The sequence below is a fragment of the Phoca vitulina genome, unplaced genomic scaffold (assembly GCF_004348235.1).
Source record: "Phoca vitulina isolate PV1807 unplaced genomic scaffold, GSC_HSeal_1.0 scaffold13, whole genome shotgun sequence".
NCBI lineage: Eukaryota > Metazoa > Chordata > Mammalia > Carnivora > Phocidae > Phoca > Phoca vitulina.
In genome coordinates this window covers 42386921-42411203 of record NW_022589716.1, presented here as the reverse complement: position 1 = coordinate 42411203, position 24283 = coordinate 42386921, and the positions used below count along the sequence as shown (strand labels likewise).

Sequence of the window (24283 nt, the reverse complement as noted above, 5' to 3'; positions counted from 1 at the left end):
CCCCCCTACACCTGCGTGGCATAACTCTCAGACCTAACAAGTCCCTGGGGAGTTCCCATCTGCATGAGGAATCCCAGCGGCCTCATCACCGGAATGCCGAAGCGTAGAGCAGGCTGACTGTGTGCAGGCATGCTTCCAAGCACTTTATACCAATAACGTCACCAGGGCTAGGTGCTGCCATCTCCCCATTCTGATGGATGTGGAGACGGAGGCCAGCTCTTTGTTATCTCCAGAGTGCACGTGCTTGCTGAGTCAGGTGGGCCCCCAGCTGGCAGTCCTGGAATGCAGGGAAGCCGGATGCCACGCTCAGCTGCTGAGTCGGCTTCCCCGGGGCTGTCAGCTGTGCCCACAGGACAGTGGGAGGTTGTCTCATGAATCCCCACCCCCCCTACATACACACATAGGGCAGTGAGGTCACCTCGGGAGGGAGCTAAGCTGGGGCCTCCCGTACACCTCTGGCAGCCCTGTCCGCAGCCCTGGCCATCTGCCCATGTTGGAGAGACAGGAAATGCCCTGAGGTTGTGCCTCTATCCCGTGTCAGGTCCGTACAACCTGGTGCTACGGGTGAGACAGGAAGTAAACTCATTTGCTCAGAGACAGGAAGTACCTTTGCCTGGGATTAGAAAGCAAACAGAAGGTGAAGGGGGGGGGGCGGGGGGTCTTTCTGAGCACTTACTATATGCCAGTCATTGAAACCTTTAAATGATACTAAGTATTCTTTAGTCCAGTGATTCTTGAACAAGCATCTGAAGCACCTCGGCGGGTTTGTTAAATACAAATTATGGGTCCCACTTCCAGACTTGCTCATTCAGTAGGACTGGGATGGAACCTGAGAATTTGCATTTCTAAAAGGTTTTCAGGTGATGCTGAGGCTGCTGGTCCAGGGACCACATTTTGAAAGTAACTAATCAGTTCAACTTCCTTTCCCCTGGTTAATGGTGGTCTTCAAATTTCTTCTTACATACCTCCTGGGACGGAGGACTCATTGCCTATTCTGTCAACCTATTCCATTTCTGGATTGTTCTTACTGTAAAGACAGGAATTTTGTGTGTGTGCTTGTGTTGAGAAGAGAACTAATTCTATTGGCCCTTCCCTGTAGCCCATTCTTTCTGCCTCTGGATTACACAGTCTCATCAGACAGGCGCAGTTAGAAGGGAGAGGAGACCTGTAATCAGACTGAGGGTCTCCCTCACCCTCCCAGGCCATCAACCAAGCCCTGCCTGTTCTACCTTCTAAATCAGGGCTGTCCAACAGGAATATATTGTAAGCTCTATGTACCTACAAACATTTTTAAATTTTCCAGTAATTACATTAAAAATAGCAAAAAGAAGCAGGTGGAACTAATTTTAATAACATATTTTCTTTAACCCAGTGTACCCAAAATATTATCTTTTTAACGGGTAATACCAAAATTATTAGTGAGCTATTGCGTATTCTTGTTTTTCATAGCAAGTTTTGGGTGTCTTTTACACTTAACAGCGCATCTCAATTCTGACCAGCCACATTACGAGGACTCCATAGCCACACGTGGCTGGTGGCTACTGTTTGGGACAGTGCAGTGACCCTGTCCCTAGTCCTTATCTCCCCTGTCATGGCTCGTGCTCACCTGAATGCCTACCCCTCACAGCCTCACCAATCCACAACATGGCAGCCAAATTGTTGTCTAAAATGTAGTAGATTTGATCATGTCCCTCTTGCGTGGCTCCCCATCACTCTCAGGATAACACCTGGCCCCCGAGGTCTGGCTCCCAAGGCCCTGCCTCTCGCTTTCCCTTCTCCCCTCCTCCAGGCCCCACTCTCCTGCTGCACTGAGTTATTTCTAGACCCTCAGCACAAGCAGGGCCTCTTCCTCCTAACCCTTTGCACTCCCGGTTCCCCTGCCTGGAATGCCCTTGCAATGCTTCTTCAGCTTCCCTTTCAGGTCATTCATTCAGTCAACAAAATCTATTGAGCACCTACTGTGTGTCAGACACCGGCCTAGGTTCCTGGAGCAAACAATACATGAGGAGGAAATACACATAACAGAAGACATATAGTATGTCAGTTGATGAACAATAAAGCGGGATGACAGGAAAAGGTGGTGCTGGCGGTTACTACTTTGTACCGGGTGGTCAGGGAAGGCCTCTTGGAGAAGGTGACATTTGAGTAGAGACCTGAAGAAGTGAGGAAAGGAACCAGCAGGCTATTGGGGGAAAAGCATTCTAGGCAGAGGGAACAGCGAGTGCAAAGGCCCCGAGGGTGGAACCTAACTGGAGGGCTTGGGGCACATTCCAGTGTAGCTGGGCAGAGTGAGAGAGGAAGTCATTGGAATTAAGGTCAGAGAGAGCAAGAGGTGGGTCCCAGATGGTGGAGGGCTATGTAAGACCTTGAGTTTTATCCTGAGTGAGTTGGGAGCCCTGGGAGGGACATGAGTTGTCTTGGGTTTTAACCAGATCCCTCTGGTTGCCATGATTAGGACAGCGGCTGGGCTGAGGGCAGGAGCAGACAGACTAGTGGCATATTTTTTAATGCTATTTTAATAAAATTAGTTCCACCTGCTTCTTTTTGCTCTTTCATGTTGGCTGGACCAGGGTGGTTGCCATGGAGGTGGAGAGAATAGCCTGGCTTTGGGATACGTTGAAGGTGGGGCCAACAGGGTTTTCCAGATATGTCAGATACAGAGTATGAAAGAGCCAAGAGTCAAGGATGACTCCGAGATTTTGGCCTGAGCTTAGGATCCAAATGACTCCTCTTCCAGAAAGCCCTCCTGGGAACCCATAGCTCCCTGGGCCTTGCCTTCATGGGGCCTGTCATGGCCTGTCTCTAGCTGGCCTGGGCGCTTCCCAAGGCAGTGTAGGACTTGTTTACTATCCTACTTCCAAAGTGTTTGATAAGTGAGTAAGAAGCAGAGGCAGGCTGAGCTGGGGTTATTCTTGGACTCACTGTAGGAGGTCAGTCCCCACCCCTCACCCCCTTGGGACCTGTGTTTTCCTGTCTGCACAAGGCAATGGATATTCTAGCCTTTGCCCAGTTTCCTCACCAGAAGAGGGCACTGCCAGTCCCATTCACAGGAGTCCCCCAGTCCTCTGAGCCCTGGGCCTCTGGTCCTGCTGCCTGCCCAACCTCACCCCTTGGGAAAGCATTGGGTTGGCCCACACAGCTGGGTCCTGAGTCAGTCTCACCAATGAGGTGGGATCTGGGACACACCCCACCTCCTCCCTGCACCAGCCAAGGGCAGGGCAACTACCCCCTGCATCACCGTGCCCTGAGTCAGCAGTCATGGCCATGATCAGGGGGTGGGTTTGGGGGTTTAGGAGCCCCATCTGCTGTGCCTGGGGTGTCATGAGGAAGCCTCAAGTCAGACAGGAAGTCCTGGGGCCCGATAGCACCAGCAGGAAGGAATGCCACCCTGGTGAACTGAGTGCGGCCCAGGGCAACTCATGCCCCGCCCCCTCCCTGTCACGGGGGTGTGGCCTGGCCTCTCCCACCGCCCTCTTCCCCTGCCCAGCCTGGCATTGGCACAGTCCACACAAGGCTCTCCTGGCAGCCAACACGGGCCTCCAGACCACAGGTAATGGGACACACGTGCTGGGTGAGGGGCGGGGTGGAGGGTTAATTTTTAGGAGAACAGGCTCTTCCACCGGCCTGAGATTTTGTGGTTCCTAGGTGGACCTGGATTTGAATCCCAGCTCTGCACCTTCCCAGCTGGGTGAGCACCTCAGTCTCCATCTCTGGAGGTATCAGGGGAGGATGACAAATATTCACCTCCCTGGGTTGTTTTGAGGCTTCAGCCAGCCCATGTCTGGTCACAGCAGGTGACCAACTCCTGTTTCTGTCGCTAACTTGCTGCGGGACCTTCCGAAAAACCTTTGATGGCTCTGAGCCTCAGTTTCCCCTGAAGGGCCAAACTCGATCTCTGAAGGCTTCGTCCATTCTGCCCTTGTGGGACCAAACACTTGGGAGGACGAAGGTGTTTCCCCCCAAAACATCCCAGTCTCTGTGCTTTGACCAGCAAGTGAAGGCAGCTGCCCTCCGGACACCCCCTCCGAAGGCGCCCTAGGCTCTCTGGGCCAGGCCTGGTAGACTCGAGAAGATGAGGAGGCCAGTCGTCTCCTCCGCCTTGGGCTCAAAGGCACCTTTGGGGAGAAAATGCTGGAAATGCTGAACAGGCAGAGCCGGGCCTTGGGGGAGGGGAGCCCTGCTGCCTGTCAGAGGCTCACCCAGGTGGCGTGGCCTGGAAGGGAGCTCCGCCCCCCAACCCCGCCCCCAGCATCAGGAGCCCCCTCAGCTCCGAGGGAGCATCCCAGCCCCTCTCCTCAGAGGCGGCCTTCAGGCCTCCAGCCAATCCGTTTTTTTGGTAAGGGGGACAAAAGATGATGGTCATGTGCTTATTATTTTATACTGCTTTGTTTAGAAACTGCCAGAAAAGTTGAATCAGGCGTGTGTGTTAGGGGGAGTTGTGGCGAGGGACGTGTGCGGTGTTTGGTTTGGGGTCCAAACCAAGCAGATCTATAAATAATGGGACCTCCCCTGTCTCTGAAACCCGTGGACCTGGGGGCTAGCGTAGCCCTCTAAAACGCCTCTAAACCTGTGCTTTGAAATCCCCTCCAGGCCACCGTCCTAGAGCGCTCTCTCTCCCGCGCTGGCGGAGGTGTCCTCATTCTTTTTTTTTTTTCAATAACAACTTTATTGAGATATCATTCACATGCCATCAAATTCTCCCTTTTAAAGTGTACAAGTCAGTGTCTTTTAGTATATTCACAGAGTCATGCAACCGTCACCACTATCTAATTTAGAATTTAGAATTTTTATCATCCCCAAATAAACCCCGGACCCTTTAGCAGTCATCCCCCACTTCCTCCTTCCCCTGGCAACCACTAATCTACGTTGTGGATTATCTCTATGGATTTGCTTATTCTGGATATTTTATATGAATGGAATCATGTAATAGGTGCTCCTTCCTGACTGGCTTTTTTTTTTTTCACTTAGCATCATGCTTTCAAGGTTTGTCCATGCTGTAGCATGTCACCAGCACTTCATCCCTCTTTCTGGCTGAATGGTGTTGTATGATTCTATCACATTTTGTTTATCCGTTCATCAGTTGATGGACACTTGGGTTGTTTCCACTTTGTGGCTGTTATGAATAAAGCTGATGTGGACATTCATGTGAGAGTTTTTATGTGGACATAGGTTTTCAGTTCTCTTGGATGTATACTTAGGAGTGGACTTGCAGGGTCATATGGTGAATCTATGTTTGACATTTAGAGAAATCACTAAGCATTCCCCAAGGGGCTGTACCATTCTGCAATCCCACCAACTATACATGAAGCCTCCCAATTTTCCACATCCTTGTTAGCACATGTTATTTTCTGGATTTCTTATTGTAGCCATCCTAGAGGGTATGAAGTGGTATCTCATTGTGGGTTTGTTTTGTGTTCTTTTTAAAGTTTTCGTTATTTAAATAATCTCTACACCCAACATAGGGCTCAAACTCATGACCCCGAGATCAAGAGTCATATGCTTTTCCAACCGAGCCAGCCAGGTGCCCCTCTCATTGTGCTTTTGATTTGCATTTCTCTTAATAAATAGATGTCGAGCGTCGTTCCAGGTGCTACTGACCATTTCTTCAGAGAAATGTCTATTCAAATCCTTTGACCATTTTAAAGTTAGGTTCGCATTTTATTGCTGAGTTGTAGGCATGTCTGTTTCTCCAGGGGAGGATTCTGAGGCTCTGAGAATGAATGTGGTGTGCAGTGATCCCAGTCAGTGGAAGGTAGTGGTGGGAACTTAATCCAGATTTGTCTGACATTCAAGATGCAGCAAGCTCCTTCTCTTGCACTGGACACCTCCTTTCTGGTTTTCCCTGTTGCCAAATTACATGTGTGTGGGGGTGGTGGGGAGACAGGAGAAAAAGATGGAAAAGAGAGAGGAGACAAAGAAACTTAGGTGACAGAATGAGAAAGGAGGCTGGACTGGCTCTGGCTGTTTATTTTTTATTCTTTTTTTTTTTAAAGATTTTATTTATTTATTCATGAGAGACAGAGAGAGAGGCAGAGGGAGAAGCAGGCTTCCCGCAGAGCGGGGAGCCCAATGCGGGACTCGACCCCAGAACCCTGGGATCATGACCTGAGCCGAAGGCAGACGCTTAACCATCTGAGCCACCCAAGTGCCCTGGCTCTGGCTGTTTAAATAGGCACCTACCTTGGAGAATCTGAGCTGGGGAAAACCTTTTAAGAGCTTTTGGTTTCTTCCCATTAATCTTGATATGTTGTTGGGGAGGGGCTCAACAATTTTTACTAGGGGGCACACTCCCCCCTAGTTTTTCTTAGTTCCTAAATCTGAAACAAATCTGATTCAACCCTGAAACCCAAACAGGGAGCAGCATCCCCTAGTGTCTAGCTGGGTCTGAGGATCTGGGGCAGTGGTTGCCACACTTTCTTTTTTTTCTTTTTTTTTTTGGAGGGGGGGTGGTGCGGGCGGGGACAGAGGGAAAGGGAGAGAGAGAATCCCAAGCAGGCTCCACACCCAGCACAGAGCCTGACCCAGGGCTCAATCCTGTGACCCTGAGATCACCACCTGAGCCGAAATCGAGTCAGATGCGCAACCCACTGAGCCACCCAGGTGCCCCTGTCACACTTTTCGATTGCACAGGCTTCTCAAGAAAAATGCTTTAGGCACTCCTAACAGATGCATATTTATAGATTTAGAAATGATATACAAGTACTGTGATGATTAGCTAATGTCTAAAGGCCCAATATATACTCAGTGTGAATTTAATTACCAAAATAGTGGATGGAAGTCCACATACCAAGTAGTTTTCCTATTATTATTTCAGTAAGCATTACCGTGTGTATGAGATCCCATTCATTGTTTTCAACGTGGTAAGGTGGCTGATGAAGGCCTTGAGTGCGGAGCAGCCAGGGGTCTGTCCCGCACTTTTCCTGCTCTCGCTTGCACTTTCTGGATTAGAGTTATCTCCATCTGTGGTTTCTTTGCAGGGACTCTTTGAATCCACTTGTCTACTCTGTAGGGGCTGATTCAGTTAAAATGCATTGTTTGATCCTCAAATCCGCCCAACCTGGCACCAGTGTACTGCAATATACGGCAGTACAATATATAGGCTGAATGTAGGGAAATGAAAGACAGGGTCGCAGCAGACCTATTGTGGGGCTTCCCACTGGCCTTGGAAACCGCACTTAGTAGGCATGACATTCAGTATCTGACATATAGCCAAGGGTGCCCATCAGGGTTGAACTATATACTGTCAGCTATTTTTAGTTAAAAATTAAGTAGAAACAGATGGACTAATATGTCCCTCTGGAGATTATAATTTGGGAGCCTGGTAGGTTCTGAGCTAAGGACATCTAACCCAACCTCTGCCACCCCTCATGGCAGGGTGCCCATGACCATCCAAAGCAGTTCTCTAAAGAATTTTAGAAAATTATTTTATATATTGAGCTGGCATCTCCTCTAGTGACATCCCAAGGTCCTGACCTCTGGAGCTCGTAGCCCCACATGGTCCCTCTGTCCTGCAGGAAGCCCTGCAGATACCTGGGGACTGTGACCAAGTCTGTCCACGCAGTGCTTATCCCTAGGCTTAGTGCCCTGCTCCTCCAGCCACTTCTCTTGGCTTTGATCTTTTTTTTTTTTTTTTTTTTTTTTAAAGATTTTATTTATTTATTTGACAGAGAGAGACCAGCGCGAGAGGGAACACAAGCAGGGGGATGGGGGGAGGGAGAAGCAGGCTTCCCGCTGAGCAGGGAGCCCGATGTGGGGCTCGATCCCAGGACCCTGGGATCATGACCTGAGCCGAAGGCAGACGCTTAACGACTGAGCCACCCAGGCGCCCCTTGGCTTTGATCTTAATATCCCACACATCCCCTGGATTATCTCTGTTTGTCCAGAGCTTATTCTGTTCAGAACCCAGGATTGAACCTAGGATGGGAGATGGTGAGATATGGGTCACCTTCTTCACTGTAGACTCTGTCCTTCTGTTAATATGACCTAAGGCTGTGTTAGCTTTGCTCTGTAGCTCTATCACCTTGTTGGCTCATATTACACTTTAACAAACAATGGTTATGCACCTACTATGTGCTGGACACCAAGTTAGATGCTTGGGCTAACATTTACTTACCTTTCAGAGGGTCTTTTAAAACTCCTAGGTCTTTCTGTATGAACGGCCTCCAAGCTGGGTTCACCCATCCTCTTTCTGCACAGACTTGATTTTGTTATCCTGCCATTAAACTGCCTGATGGTGGAGGAGGTGGAAACTGAGGCATTTTCCTTCTTTCCCTCTGTGAGGTTCCCCTCATGCTTGACTTCAGACTCAGATTTGAGTTCATATCTAGACGCCTTGCTGTGTGACCTTGGGCAAGTCCCTTTCCCTTTCTGGGCCTCAGTTTTGGTCTCCAGGTTACAACTCTGTGGAATTGTAACCAGGAGAAAGGGAGAGACCGCCAAACCTGGGGAGCTGGGGGGTGGGGTGGGGTGGGGTGGGGGTGAGGTGAGCCTGGGACAGGAAGGGGGAGAATGTTGAAGAAGGGATGTGAACAAGTAATATAAAGGAGAGAAGGAGATGCTAAAGAAACTTTGCTAGGCTAGCATTTCTCTAAGCTCTTAAATTCAGTACTTTATGACTTCTTTTTATGAAGCACTTTGTCTAAGCCAGTGGCTAGAATATAGTAGAGAGTAAGAAAAACATGATTCCTCTTCCCCGGGAGCTCAGAAGTAAGGTCCTTTTCATCTCAATCCTCACAGCAACCCTGCAAGACAATGACACTAATCCTCATTTTACAGACAAAGGAAATTGAGGCTCAGAGAGATAAAGTGATTTACCCAACATCACAGAGCTGGGAAGCAAAGTGATAAAGCACGTCTTGAGTGGGCTCGGTCATACCCCATTGCCGCAGTGACTTAATCAAGATACCTCTCAGTATAATGTCCTGGCAAATGACATGATAATTTTACGATGTACTTTCCTATCCACAACCCCATATGCATTCCAAAATGTGAATAGTAAGAGTGACATTATTTTGTCTCGTAAATGAGAATAAAAACCTACAGGGGGGAAGTGATGTGCCTGAGGGCCCAGGGTGGGTTGGAAGCAGGGCCAGGACTAGGCTCTTGGTCTCATGACAGCTGACTCAGTTTCTTCCCCACCCCGTACATGCCCCAGGATGCTGAGAGGATTTACCAGCCACACCTTGGGATCCCAAAGCTGATGAAAAGACCATTTCTGTTCCATGCCCCTGGCTTCCGAGGGTCTGTTTCTGATTCCTTCCCCTCCCTAGCTGTCCTGATGGAGGGATAGAAGAACTCCGGATCTGGGAATTGGCACTGTCCAAAATGGGCAGCAATGGTGCCCAGGCCTGGACTCCAGGATAGAAAGGCTGACCTGGAGAATGTCAGGGATTGAAGCTGGTGGCATTTCCCAAAGCTGCGCCAAAGTATACTGAACCATATTCTGGGGGAAAGGACTGTGCTCTTGCATGGTTTGGGGAAGGGTTGGGATAAGGTGAAAGAGCTTTCTCTCCTGCAGGCCTTTTCAGAGCCTTTAACATGTAATCACACATTTTGGAGCTCCGAGATGGGAGCTATGGAAACAGTGTTGCACAAACATCTTTGAACACAAAATCTCCTTTTTTCTTGGAGCATTTCAACAGCCTGCTGTTCCCCACAAGATCCTATATGCATCTTATTATTAGAACATGCTGTTCTGGGCCTTTCTGCAGGTCACATCAACCCCGAGTCCCAAAGTTCTTTGCTGACTGGATGAATCAGGAAGACATTAACTGGAGGGGAGTGCTAGTTTCCTAGAAAGTCAAAGCTGAAAGAACCTTACAGAGGGCAGCCCAACTTCTACATATGGAGTAACTGAAGCCCAGGGCAATCCGGCAATGTGTTTGGAGGGGCGAGGCCAGAGGCAGGCAGGGAGATGACTTTAACACTCTGGGAGAGGTTCTGGTGGTCTGAGGGGACCACACTCTGCCTAGCATATGATGCCTTTGTTAACAATGCACACTTCCTTGGGCCACAGCCTAACCCTAACTTTGCTCCTAACACCAGCCACCTGAGTGGAAGCCTCCAAAGGAGAGAGTCCTGGGAATCTGCCCTGTCAACAGTTCTCCCAGGGAAATTGGATTATTAGCCAAACTGGGGAGACATTGAAGATGGGCAAGAAGAGGGGATACTCTCATTTATTAAGTGCCAGTATTCTGGGCTTGTTATGGGCACAATATCATTTAATCCCGACAACACTCTTGGGGACATATATATTAATACCCCACTTTATAAATGGGAAACTGAGGCTGAGAAGAGCCATCTAAGGGACAGGGATAAGAACACAGTTACAACCAACTCCAAAGCCCTCAGTCCCCTTATCAGATCTCTTGGGAAGGAGGCAGTGGGAACATAAAAGCCAGGCCCTCTTGAAGGGAAAATGGGACAAGCTTGGGCTTTGGCTGGCTGGGGAGGAAGGAGCCAGGGCATCCTTCCTATCTTTGGAGTTTGGGGGCCCAGGAGCATGGTGGAGTCAGAGAGGGAACCTGGTTTAAGAAGGAAGATGTTCAGCCTTTGCGGGGCTCCAGACTGTGGCAGGCACTGGGGTTAGAGACTGTGGCAGCCCGAATAATGGCCCCCAAAGAGGTCTGCATCCTAATCTCTGGAAACTGACTAAGTAAGGTTTCATGGCAAAGGAGAATTAACATTGCAGATGGAAGTAAGGTTGCTCATCAGCTGACCTTAACACAGGGAGATGATCCTCAATGACCTGGGTGGGCTCATGTCACAATGACACAAGGGTCCTTAAAAGTGGAAGAGGGATGGGGCACCTGGCTGGCTTAGTCAGTAGAGCATGGGACTCTTGGTCGTGGGGTAGTAAGTTCGAGCCCCACATTGGGTGTAAAGATTACTTTATTTTATTTTTTTTTAAAGAGTTTATTTATTTATTTGACAGAGAGAGACACAGTGAGAGAGGGAACACAAGCAGGGGGAGTGGGAGAGGGAGAAGCAGGCTCCCTGCTGAGCAAGGAGCCCGATGTGGGACTCGATCCCAGGACCCTGGGACCATGACCTGAGCCGAAGGCAGACGTTTAACGACTGAGCCACCCAGGCGTCCTAAAGATTAACAAAGGGGGAAAAAAGGAGAAAAAAGGAGAAAGAGTGGAAGAGGGAGGCAGAAGAGGTCAGAATAGCGTAAGGTGAGGATTGACCTGACATTCCTGGCTTTGCAGAGGGAAAAAGGCACCACAAACCAAGGTCTGTGGGTGGCTTCTAGGAGCTGGACAAAGCAAGGAAATTAAGGGGACGGGGTGGGGGGCGGGGGGGGTGGGGCGTTGGAGAGGTAGCTGCAGCAGCAGGGATAACAGCAAGGAAATGGATTTTCCCCCTAGAGCTTCCAGAAAGGAATGCAGTCCTGCTGACCCCAGTGAGACCTGTTAGACTTCTCACCTACAGAACTGTGAGAGGCTAAATTTGTGTTGTGTCACAAGTCAGATTCCCAAGAGGGAGAGGCTGATGGTCTAACCTGGGTACAGGGCAGTGACCGCTTGTCCTGGAGCTGTGTCGGCCAGGCCAGGATACATTTGAAATTAGGCTTTATGCCCGTTTGGGGTGGCTTGGGAAGCCAAAGGAGATTCTGGAGGGCTTTGGTATAGCCACCGGAAGAAGGGGCTTCCATCCCAGGTAGGCAAAAACAACAAGCATCCACCCTCAGTCAGCTCTGTTCTCTGCACAACTGCTCTTCTGCTTCTAATTCCCCCAACCCCGTTACTGCCCTGGGCCTGTTTAACTTAGCTGGCTCTGTGTTCAATTGAGGCTCACAGGCGCAATGTTAGCAGTCTACCTACAGGGAAAGGGCCGTTCACCTGACATTCAAGGCCCAGGATGATTTTCCCCAACCTCACGGGCTTCCTACCCCTTCAACTGCCTGCCACCCACTTCCTCTAGTAAACCTTTATCCCATTCGCCTTTTGCCACCTGTTGAAATCCACCTCAGTCCCCTCCTCCAAGGTGGGCAACAAGGAAGGATAAGCAGCTCCTGAATCAAGAGTTAGGGCTCTGGAAGTCAGCCTTGCCCCTGAGTTGCCTTAATACCTTGTGCAAGTTCCTCTCTATTTCTGGGTCTTAGTTTCCCCATCTATAAAATAGGACAAGAATCCCCACTCTGCCTCCCTCCTGGTGCACATGAGGATCAAGTGAGCTGGGCGGGGAAAGCACTGTGAGCTTGATGTCCCCTAGTATCCCTCCCACCCTGGGCCCAGGCCCTTGTGACAGCAGGAGCTTAGGAAATGTGGGCTGAACTGAAGGGGAAATCCAGTTTAGCAAGACCTGTGGGTACAGAGGCCCTGGCCTCACCAGTGACTCAGCAGGGCTGGGCCTTTGGGAGAAAAGTGCTAGAAAGTCAGGCATTCCATTTCCTTGTAGGATCAGTCTCAGATTTGGGGTGGGGGGCGGGGAAGGGCAGAGCACCTGCGAGAGGGGATTTTAGGGACCTCTAACCAGGGTCAGGGAATGGGGCTTCTCTGCTGGGGCAGGGGTTGGATTCGAGTCCACCTGTCAGCTGGGAGACTTGAACAAGTCACCCGTCTATCTGAATCTCAGCTTCTTGCTGCATAAAGTAAGACTTGCATTCATGAAATAAGATCTTGGGGAACATGCCTTGTTCTCTTTGCTCTTTCTGCTTTCTTCACTTCTCCTGTCCCAACGCCCCATGGTCCATCTTGCTTCAGCGGAGGTCACACGCTGTGCACTTGAGCTTTGGAAGCCCATCCCAGAAGTGCCTCGGCCAGCCTGACACTGTGCCATCCGTGCTGCCCTTCTGAGTTAAGCATTGCCCTGCGTGCTGATCCTTGAGTTTAATTTCTTCTTGAATCCATTTATCCTTTCTTAGAACAGAAATGTGGGTGGAGAAGGGATGGGGCAAGGACATTAAAAGGAGAAATAGGGCTGCCTCAGGTCCCACCTCCATGATAGTTGCATTTCCCTCACCCCTGATGGAGGAGCTGAGCAAGTGCCTGGGGCAGTTGCCCTGGCCGTGAGGACGCGGCTCAGCGCTCCACCTCCACGGAGGGCACGGAGGGCACGGAGGGCACGGAGGGCTAACTATAAGCCAAGTCAGCATCATTTGCATAGCACTCCCATGACTTCGTGGCTTCATTGCTGGTGCTAATGACAGGGGCCTGAGGAGAGCTGACAGCTGCACTCCTTCCTGTCTCCCAACATGGACTAAGCCACTCCCTTTGCTCAACCACTTACTAGCTACGGCCCTGGGAAAGTTTCTTAGTCTCCCTGTGCCATCTAGAAAGTGGGCACAACCCTGGTGAGCCATCACAGAGTGGTGGTGAGGAATACGTGAGATGACACCTGTAAGGTGCTTAGAGGGTGGCCTGGCAGCTGGGAAGTACTTGGTTGTCATCGTCATCGTCATCATCATTATCATTTTTGCTTTTTTGCCGGGCCCCGTGCAGGCTTTGGGTGACACAGAAATGAGTCAGTCTTGGTCTGTCCCCGAGCTGGGTTCAGGCTCTAGTGGAGGAGACACACCCCGCCGAGCCCTGAGAAGAGATCTGTGTGTGACCAAGAACAGTGGCCCTAGAGTTGTGCAACAAGGTGCCCTACCCTGAGGAAGAAGAGTCTGGCACAAGGCAGAATTGATGAGGCTTAGGAGAGCGATATGGCTGGGGACAAGGCGGGGGTGCCCTTTGGGCCTCCCCCCAATCTCTTCCTTCTTTAGAATTGCCTCCTGCAACTGTTTCCCATGTGGGATGTGGCCCCTTGCCTCTATGCCTTTGCACATTGTCCCCTCTGGCCCTTCTAAACTCACCCCAGCATTCCTTCCTTCAGGAACTTTCCCTGACTGACCCTGTTCTGATTTGGCTCCTGGGTTCCCATAGCCCCCTGGTCTACCATGAAATTCCTTGAGGACAGGGATGCAACTTGCTCACCATATTGCCCAGTTCTAGCACACAGTGGGTGCTCAATTAACAGATGTAATGCAGGAGAGGGAAAGTGTGTATCAAAAGTCCTGACTAAAAAGTTTTATTTTTCTCAAATAACAAGAAAGCAGGCAGCTGCTGGCAAGGGCTCGGCAGCTCAACAACGTCTGCGCATTTGCTTTGGCTTTTCCTCATGGTCACAAGGTGGCCACTGTTGCTCCTGCCATCACATTCATGTTCAAGGAAGGAAGGAGAGGCAAGACACAGCACCAGCACTGTTGGCTTCTTTTGTCAGGAGAAGAAAAACCCTTCCCAGAACCCCAGCCAACTTCAGCTACAAGGGAGGCTGACAAAACAAGTATCTAACTGGAGCTGGAAGAACAAAATTGCAGTTTCATAGCAAGAAAGAAGGGCAGGGGTGCTGGGGGAAGGAGGATTAAGGGAGTAGGGTAAGGAGGGTGGGGATTGGCTAGGCAACTAGCACAGGGCTTCATGAAGGAGGTGGCATTTGATCTGTGCCTTCAAGGTCAGATACAATTTTGATAGTAAGAAAGAATGGCCTAGGGGCGCCTGGGGGGCTCAGTCGTTAAGCGTCTGCCTTCCGCTCAGGTCATGATCTCAGGGTCCTGGGATCGAGCCCCACATCGGGCTCCCTGCTTAGCAGGAAGCCTGCTTCTCCCTCTCCCTCTCCCCCTGCTTGTGCTCCCTCTCTCACTGTGTCTCTCTCTATCAAATAAATAAATAAAATCTTAAAAAAAAAAAAGAAAGAATGGTCTAGGTCTGGAGGCCTGAAATCATCTCCTCTGGCATTTATTCCACACCTGCTCTATACCAAGCATTGTTCTAAGTGCTTTACATTTTTTAATACATACCATTTTAACAACACTATGAGATAAGCACTATTATTGTCCCCATATTACAGATGAGGAAACAGAGACAGCAAGAGGTTAAGTAATTTGCTCAAGATCCCACAACCAGGAGTGTTAGATAGGATCCAAGCCCAGATGGTCCACCTCTGAGGCACAAGGAAGGCTATTACCTTGCCAAGGTCTTGGTAGATTAAGAGTAGATTCTGTACCAAAAGCAAACAAACAAACATACAAAAAACCCAAACTCATAGATACAGAGAATGGATTGGCGGTTGCCAGAGGTAGGGGTGGGGGATGGCCAAAATGGGCAGTCAAAAGGTACAAACTTCCAGTAACAAAAGAAATAAGTCATGGGAATGTAATGTACAACATGGTGACTATAGTTACTAATATGGTATTGCAGGGGGTGCCTGGGTGGCTCAGTCAGTTAAATGTCCAACTCTTGGTTTTGGCTGGGGTCATGATCTCAGGGTCGTGGGATTGAGCCCTGTGCAGGGCTCCGGGCTCAGCGTGGAGTCTGCTGGAGGTTCTCTCTCTCTCCCTTTGCCTCTGCCCCTCCCCCTGCTCACGCATGTGCACATGCACGCACTCTCTCTAAAATAAATAAATAAGTTCTTTTTTTTTTTTTTTAAGATTTTATTTATCTATTTGACAGAGAGAGACCAGCGAGAGAGGGAACACAAGCAGGGGAAGTGGGAGAGGGAGAAGCAGGCTTCCCGCGGAGCAGGGAGCCCAATGTGGGGCTCGATCCCAGGACCCTGGGATCATGACCTGAGCCGAAGGTAGACGCTTAACGACTGAGCCACCCAGGCGCCCCATAAATAAGTATTTTTATTTATTTATTTTTGAGAGAGAGAGAGAGAGAGCATGAGTGCGGGGAAGGGGCAGAGAGAGAAACAGGCTCCCCGCTGAGCAGGGAGCTTGATGTGGGACTCAATCCCAGGACCCTGGGATCATTACCTGAGCCAAAGGCAGATGCTTAACTGACTGAGCCACCATTGCCCAATAAATAAATCTTTAAAAATAATAATAATAAGGTATTCCATATTTGAAAAGTTGCTAAAAGAATAGATCTTAAAAGTTCTCATCATAAGAAAAAGAATTTGTAACTACATATGGGAACAGGTGGGAACTAGACTTATTGTGGTGATCATTTCACAATGTAGAGAAATATTGAATCCTTATGTTGCACACCTGAAACAAATATAATATTATATGCCAATTACATTGCAATAAAAAATTTTAATACAATTAAATTTTTGTAAAAAGAGTAGATTCTCTAGACCAGTGGTTCTCAAGTAGGGGTGATTTTCGCCCCCAGGGGACATTTGGTAATGTCTGGAGACATTTTTGATCATCACAACTGGCTGGGGCATGCCACTGGCATCGAGTGGGAGGCTTGACATCTCACAATGCATACAATGGCAAAGAGTCATTGGTCCCAAATGCCAGGAGGGTTGCGGTTGAGAACCCTACTCTAAACTAATCAGAGTAGTGAAGCTATTCCCTCTCCCAGTTGAGGACTTAGACTCAGAGCTGAGAGAAGAAATAGGGGAGACTTTTAAATGAAGCCTGTGCAACTCAGCTATGTTGCTGTAACAAATAGACCAAATCACGGTGCGCAAATAAGAGAGAAGCTTATTTCCTGAGCACGTAGCTGATCAGAAGCAGGTTCAGGTGGTCAGGCAGCTCTGTGCGTGAGGCCTGGCAACACTTAGATTTCCTTTTGACTGCTTGCTCAGGAATTCCCTGGGGTATTCGCTTGTTTTGCACGATTGAGGTAGTTCACCGCCCCCACCCCACCCCCGTGGAGTCTGGGAGTCTGCCGCTCCAGCAAACACAAAAGGAGGAAAGAGGCAGTGGAAAGGCAAGCAGAAGTTGGTATGTCCAGAGCTGCACCAGGCTCTATCGCCTGTGAAAGCACTGGTTAAAGCTTTAGGGATTTTGGGAGCCAAAGATTGTTAAACCCAACCATTATTAAATTATAGAAATGTACAATTAAATAAATTCTATTAAAAACAAAGTTAATATGTACTCAAAAGGTATCACTTCCTGATTTATTTTGCTGCCTTCTGCTATTACCTAGGCACTTGAGATTTTCATACCTGGTTTATCTGTATGGTAGAAACAGCGCATGGTGTGTTCTATGGCTCAGCCCTCCCCAACTTCTCACTCCACGACCCCACACTGGTAGCTTGAAATCAGCCACAGTGGGAGTGTTTACACCATAGAAATCAGTAAACTCTACAAATCAGAGCTCGATGGTTTGTTCTGTGGATTGTCTGCATTTTAGAAAGTGATCAAGAAAACACTAATAATGCAGATTGAACCTAAAAATTGCATTGCACCTGCAGCCATTACATTGTGAGTAGCCGAAAAAGTTGAGAAAATACTCTTCCAGAATTTGAAGACTGATTCGATTCAGCATTGCTCATCTCACTGGCAAACTATGACAAGAAATGCCTTAGTTGATTCACTTTTGTCTTATCCATTAAGGTGAAAGAAAACAGCAGCTAACGTTCACACTGGAAATACTCCGGTTCATCAATGACGTCAGCAACTTTTTTGCTGAATCTGGTAGTAATAAAAAATGTATAGTAGTCTGATTTTGTGACCCTGTTATTGGTAATGGACTTACAAAAACTGATAATGAGTTTTGGGGTGTATTAAACAGAATGTGGATTCTGGAGTGTCTCTGTAAAATAGGGATAATGAAATGTACCTTGCAGGGTTATTTTAAGAGTCAAATGAGACAATGGGGAAGTTTTGTTGTCTAGAAACTACAATTCAGCTGTGAAGAGCCATGAATCCCAATGCCTACATGACTGGTTTGTGAGCAGGCTCAGATAAGCCCTTAGTAAAACCATGAAGGACTACACTGAGACAAGATATGGGCATATTACATTTATAAGTACTTAAGGAAAAATTATTGGGGGTTTTATTTTTTTTTTTAATTTTTTTAGATTTTATTTATTTATTTATTTGAGAGATTGAGAGAGTGAGCATGTTCGAGGGGAAAGGCAGAGGGAGGGGGAAAGAGAGAATCTCAAGCAGACTCCACACTGAGTTCGGACCCAAGGCAGGGCTCAATCCCATGACCCTGAGACCCTGACCCAAGCCAAAATCAAGAGCCAGACGCTCAGCTTACTGAGCCACCCAGGCGTCCCTATTGGCGATTTTATTATAACAAAAACAATACTGTTAAAAATTTAGAAAATGTAAAGTAAAAATCAGAAGCTAAAAATACCCATAATACCCGACCCAGAGATAACCACTATTTATATTTTGATATAGCTCCAATAACTATTAACTCAGGATCATGTGTGTTTATTTGGACCCCCACCTATGCCCTGAGACTCCTCAACAAGATCATGTTGAAGAAAGTCCCAGACATCATTTAATTTCATCATAAAAACTTCAGTATCCTTACATTTAAGGACACTTCAAATCAATATAACCTCAATATAAATATCACACCTAAAAAAATACTCTGGTGGAGGATGTTTATAATGAGGGGAGGCCATATGCGTTTGGGGCCAAGGGGCATGTTGGTTATCTCTGTTTGTACCTTCCACTCAATTGTGCTGTGAACCTCAAACTGCTCTAAAAACTAAAAATAAGTTATTAATATTATCAAAAGATGATCCACTATTCAAATTTCCCTAACTGTGTATTCCCTTTTTTTTTTTTTATAAGTTGTGCTCTTGTACTTTTGAATATTGGGTGTTTGTCTTTTTCTTGTTTGTTTGCCAAGGTCTTTATATGTTAAGGGGATTAACTAAGGTGGTACTACTTACTTACTTATTATTGTTATTCCTCCAGGGAAAACCATGGAGACATCAGGACCCTCCTCCCAGACTCCAGATCATAGTCGAGTCCATGGAGAAACAGAAGATCTAGACTGTATGTTTGCCTTCTCTCACCCTCTGGGCAAAGCCACGTGGGAGGTAGAGTCCAGCAATGGGTGGAACAGAAGAAGACCTTGCTCGCCTCATGTGGCACAATGGCTCAAGTCACAGTTGAATCCTCTAGAGAAGTAATGTTTTACACACACACACTCACACACACACATGCTTGGTCCAGTCTGTCCCTAGAACTTTCTAGCTTTGGGGACCTTCAGTGGCTCCCCAAATCTCAAGGGGGCTCTGGAGGCTTGGGCTGGCGCTGGGGAGGGTCCTCAGAAGGCGAGAAGGTTCCTGTGCTACCCCAGAATTGGGGATGAGAAGATTCACTTGACCAGATCATCCCTGCCCTGTAATTTAGAGTGAATCCTAAGTTGACCACTATTGTATACAGTCTAGTGGCCTCTGGGCAGGATGGGGGGCTTAGAAGCCCATCTCTGGTTTCCACATTCAGAGAAATTTATGCCTTGGGCCTTCCTCGAGCCCCTGGGGCCTCTGAGAGCTTGGATCTCCTGCACCCTCCATTGGCCCTACTTGTTTGGGGAAAGTGTCCCGGAGAATCCAGTCATTCCTGGCCCCCAAGTCCAAGTAGATGCCTGGGGAGGTCTTGCTGGTCTCTGGGGTGGGAAGGGGCAAGAAACACTCATCCTTTTCTATGTGTGCCTCCCAGATGAAGAGACGGATTTCCACAAGCCAGACAGGGAGGCTGGACTCCTTTCTCATGAACAACCCAAGAGAGACAAGTCTTCTACCTCCTTCTCCTCTTCTTCCCCCTCCTCCTCTTCCTCCTCGTCATCCTCCTCTTCCTCAGGTACAGCAATATTAATATATATGTGTATATTCACAATATTATCCAAGAAAAGCATTTACATGGAAAAACAATGCCCCATAATCTCCCACCTTGATACTTTAATTCTATTTTTCCATATCCCCTTCCAGACCGCATCTATCAGTACACATAACTTGTATATAGTTATAACTACCAGACAAATAATTTTGTCCTCTGTTTAAAATGTTTTGCTATCGTATCCTGGGCATTCTGACAGGTTATTCCATAATATCTTGGCAGCTAATTTTCATGCTTACCAAAAAGTCCCTCAAGCGGCTGCATCTCATGTAAAGTAACATTGAGGTTTATCAGGAGCACTCTGGTGTTGAACTCAATGCATCTGTCTGCTCAAGCAGCCTGCCTAGGTCCAAATCCTTTTTTTGACACTCACAAGCTATGTGTCCTTGGGTAAATTGCTAAACCCTATATGCCTTGGGGTCCTCATCTGGAGGTTGGGGATGATAACAGAAGTTACTGCCTCATGGGATTATTGTGAGGATTACATTCTTTACATTTGTCAAGTCTTAGCACCTAGCACGTAGTAAAAGCTCTAAAAAACAAGTGTTAAGATTATCCCCCAACAGTGCACCCCAATGTTTATAGCAGCAATGTCTACAATAGCCAAACTATGGAAAGAGCCCAGATGTCCATCCACAGATGAATGGATAAAGAAGATGTGGTATATATATTCAATGGAATATTATGCAGCCATCAAAAAAATGAAATCTTGCCATTTGCAACGACGTGGATGGAACTAGAGGGTATTATGCTAAGCGAAATAAGTCATTCAGAGAAAGACAATTATCATATGATCTCACTGATATGAGTAATTTGAGAAACAAGACAGAGGATCATAGGGGAAGAGAGGGAAAAATGAAACAAGACAAAACCAGAGAGGGAGACAAACCATAAGAGACTCTAAATCTCAGGAAACAAACTGAGGTGGTTGCTGGAGTGGAGGGGGGTGGGAGGGATGGGGTGGCTGGGTGATGGACATTGGGGAGGGTATGTGCTATGGTGAGCGCCGTGAATTGTGTAAGACTGATGAATCACAGACCTGTACCCCTGAAACAAATAATATATTATATGTTAATAAAAAAAAAAAGAAAAAAAGATTATCCTCCAACCTTCCACCAGTTTACCATGCTCATAAGCAACCTTGCTCAAAGGTTTTTACTTTTTGAATTTTTGGCACAAATTGTGTCCTTGGGATCAATTCCCCACAAGTTCTTCAGTGGGTTAACAGGAAATGAATATCTCCCATTGGGCCTTGATTACAAATCGCCATATTATTCTCCGATAGAAAGCAGAATGTCCTTTCATTTTTATTCTCTTAATTCAAAATGTTAGGCGGAATGGATAGCACCGGCAGCGTCGTGCCTGGCATTTATTGAGCACTTACTATGGGCCATGGACTGTTCCAAGCACTTTACATGTAATAACTAAGTTCGTTCTCATAGAGACCCATTGAGGAAAGTGCTATTATTATTCCCATTTTACAGGTGAAGAAACTGAGGCACGGGGAGGCTGAATGACCTGCTGTCAGAGGGCTCAGTAACCAACTCGGGATCCCTGGAGGTCTTTCCTGGACTGGGGAGCCTAAGGGGCGGGCTCTGGTCTACTCCTCCACCAGAATGCCTGCACTAAGATCTGCTTTATGGAGTGGGCTTCGGCCTGAGGTTTCATTTGGGGGAAGAATTCTCAGGCTAAATCCTAAAAAATGCTTGCAAAGCCCTGGCCTCACATTCTCACATTACAAATGATGAGACTGAGGCTCAAGACTACAAAATCTATGCTTATTTCTCCAGACAGAAGAGAGTGAGTGATTGGTGGGTCCAGTGGGTTTATTTGAAGTCCTCATAGGACTGGAAAGGAAGCCACTGCCCTTATTATTTTTTTCTTTTAAAGATTTTATTTATTTCTTTGAGAGAGAGAGGGAGAGACAGAGAGCTCGAACAGGGGGAGGGGCAGAGGAAGACACAGAAGCAGACCCCCTTGCTGATCAGGGAGCCTAATATGGGGCTTGATCCCAGGACTCTGGGATCATGACTCAAGCCAAAGGCAGACGCTTAACCGACGGAGCCACCCAGGTACCCTGCCACTGCCCTTATTAAAAAGTACAATTGACCCTTGAACAACATGGGGTCAAGGGACTGACTCCCCACGCAGTTGAAAATCTGCATATAACTTTTGACTCCCCCCAAACTTAACTACTAAAGCCTTCTGTTGACTGGAAGCCTTACCGAAAACATAAACAGTGATTGCTACATATTCTGTATCTTGTATGTATGATATATTGTATTCTTACAATAAAGTACGCTAGAAAATAAAAAGTTATTAAGAAAAGGAAGAGAAAATACATTTATAGCACAGTGAGGTGAAAAATCTGCGTGTAAGTGGACCCGTGCAGTTCAAACCCGTATTGTTCAAGAGTGGACCATATATAACCCCATCCCCTGTTAGGGTTAGCCCTGGAAGAAGAGCTTCCAGGTGCAAGGGGGCTCTTGCCTGTCCTTTTGTTTCTCCTCCCTGGGTGGGAGGTGACATTCTGTCTTCCGATTGTGGTTGACCCTCAGGGGCGCTGCTCCGCTACAAATGTTCTCCCCCAAGTGTGGCTATGAGCCCCTTCCCTCAGGTCTCCACAGCACACATAGGACTACCTGTAGTTAGCAAAACAGAACACCAAGAAAAAACAACAAGAAAATCAACAGAAGCACAGAGACATACTGATATCAGGATTCCAATCTCTGATCCACAATGGGTGGCCTGCTGTTAGAACTCAGACCCTGCTCATTCTTTGGGCTTAGATGGCTCCCAATGCCCCAAGCCTGGTTGGGTAGCTCACTGCAGCCCCAGCCCTCCTCCACACTCAGGACCCGAACTCATAGTCTAGCATCCAGTACTGCTCTCCCTACATTTCTTTTTGTTTTTACTGTATCCTATTATTTTTTAATTAAAACTTTTTATTGTGAGAGGCGCCTGGGTGGCTCAGTCAGTTGGGCGGCCAACTCTTGATTTCAGCTCAGGTCATGATCTCAGGGTCGTGAGATCAAGCCCCATGTCAGGCTCTGCGCTGAGCACAGAGCCTGCTCAAGATTTTCTCTCTCCCTCTCCTTCTGTCCCTCCCCCTGCTCATGTGCACGCTCTCTCTCTCTCTCTCTCAGCAAAACAAAACAAAACAAACTTTTTATTGTGAAAGATTACACATAGGAACACTGTAGAAAATGTGGAGTATATAAGGAAGTAGAAAGAATAAGAAAATCATCCTTTGCTCTGTCACCCAGATATAACCACTAAACACATATTAGTGTGTTTCCTTACATTTATTCAATAAATATTTATTGAGCACCAGCTATTTGCCAGGCTCTGGGATGGATACTGGGGGCACCAGCAACAAACTTTGACTCCTTCTGCCAGGGTTAATTTTTTAAGTAACTGAATTAGAGTGCACATACAAAAGTTGTCTTCGTTTTAGACAACATATAATTCTATAATGCCTTTTATAAAAAATACTCTTGATCTCAGCTCAGGTCTTAATTTCAGGGTCGTGAGTTCAAGTCCCACATTGAGCTCCATGCTGGACATGGAGCCTACTTAAAAAAAAGTTATATATTATGAACATACCATAGAGAAAGCTAAAATATAATGTTCATTTGTATGTTGATGGAGGCAGAATTTGGAGTAATTTTTGCTTTCATTTTCTGTATTGTTTGATATTTTGCAAAATGCAATGAAAAGGCCTTTTATTTTAAAGATTTTTATTTATATTTGAGCGAGCACGAGAGAGCCCACAAGCAGGGGGAGTGGCAGGCAGAGGGTGAAGCAGGCTCCCCACTGAGCAAGGATCCCGATCCGGAACTTGATCCCAGGACTCTGGGATCATGACCTGAGCCGAAGGCAGACGCTGAGCTACCAGGCACCCGAAAAAGCCTTTTTTTTTTTAACACTGATTAATATTTATAAAATACAGAAAAGAAGAAAATAGAAGCCAACCAAAATCCTATCTTCTGAGATAAATACTGCTGTTGTAATCTTGATGTACTTCCTGATACCTTTTTCTCTGTATCTAGCTGAGATCACATGCACTGATTTTAAAGCACAGTTAACTGGCTTCCTGGAAATTTGAAATTTATCCACGATTGAGCAGGAGTTTCCCAAGCACACTGAGGGACATTAGCCCGGGTGGGAGTCATCTTGGTCATCCTAAGGAAAAGGGAGTCCTCTGGACCTCAAACCAGGAACTTCCTGCAATGCTGACTGTCCAAGAGTGCAAATAAGTCTGTCATTCTTCAAGTCTTGATCAAGCTCCTCCTCCAGGCACCTTTCGATGAGTGAGGACCCAGGCCTTGTCCTTCAGGAGCTCAAGATGGTTGGAGAGATGAACCCCACTACCACTGGCCCTCTTGCCCACCGTGTCAAGTACAGACAGTGGATACTATAGTAACCCCAGACGAGGGAGGGCCAAGGTGAGCGTGAGCTGGGGCCGTTGGAAAAGCCTTCCTACCCCTTAATCTTCAAGATAAAGGAGACAAATGGGAAGGGCCTTCCAGGTGGGAACAAACAGAGTCAGCATGATATGGGGACGCAGAGATGACACAGCCGTGTGCTTGTAATATGGTACCTTGGATGGACCTTGTCTTATCTTCATGAAAGCGGCAGTGGAAATATTAAATGATTTGTTCAAGATCACACAGAAAGTTTATGGCAGATCTCCTACCCCTCCCATTCCCCAAAGACCTCTCTTTCCTCCAGACCTCCTCATATAGGCTA

General features: G+C 47.4%; 1 protein-coding gene across 1 annotated transcript in view; it reads left to right on the top strand.

The window, feature by feature from the left end:
* Positions 1-3513: 3513 nt before the first annotated feature.
* Positions 3514-24283, top strand: part of TMEM40 (transmembrane protein 40) — a 30988-nt gene continuing 10218 nt past the window's right edge. The window contains exons 1-3 of the mRNA XM_032412263.1: positions 3514-3550; positions 18605-18685; positions 19355-19495. Coding sequence (XP_032268154.1) covers positions 18613-18685; positions 19355-19495 — 214 coding nt within the window. The 5' untranslated portion in view covers positions 3514-3550; positions 18605-18612. The remainder of the gene's footprint in view (positions 3551-18604; positions 18686-19354; positions 19496-24283) is intronic.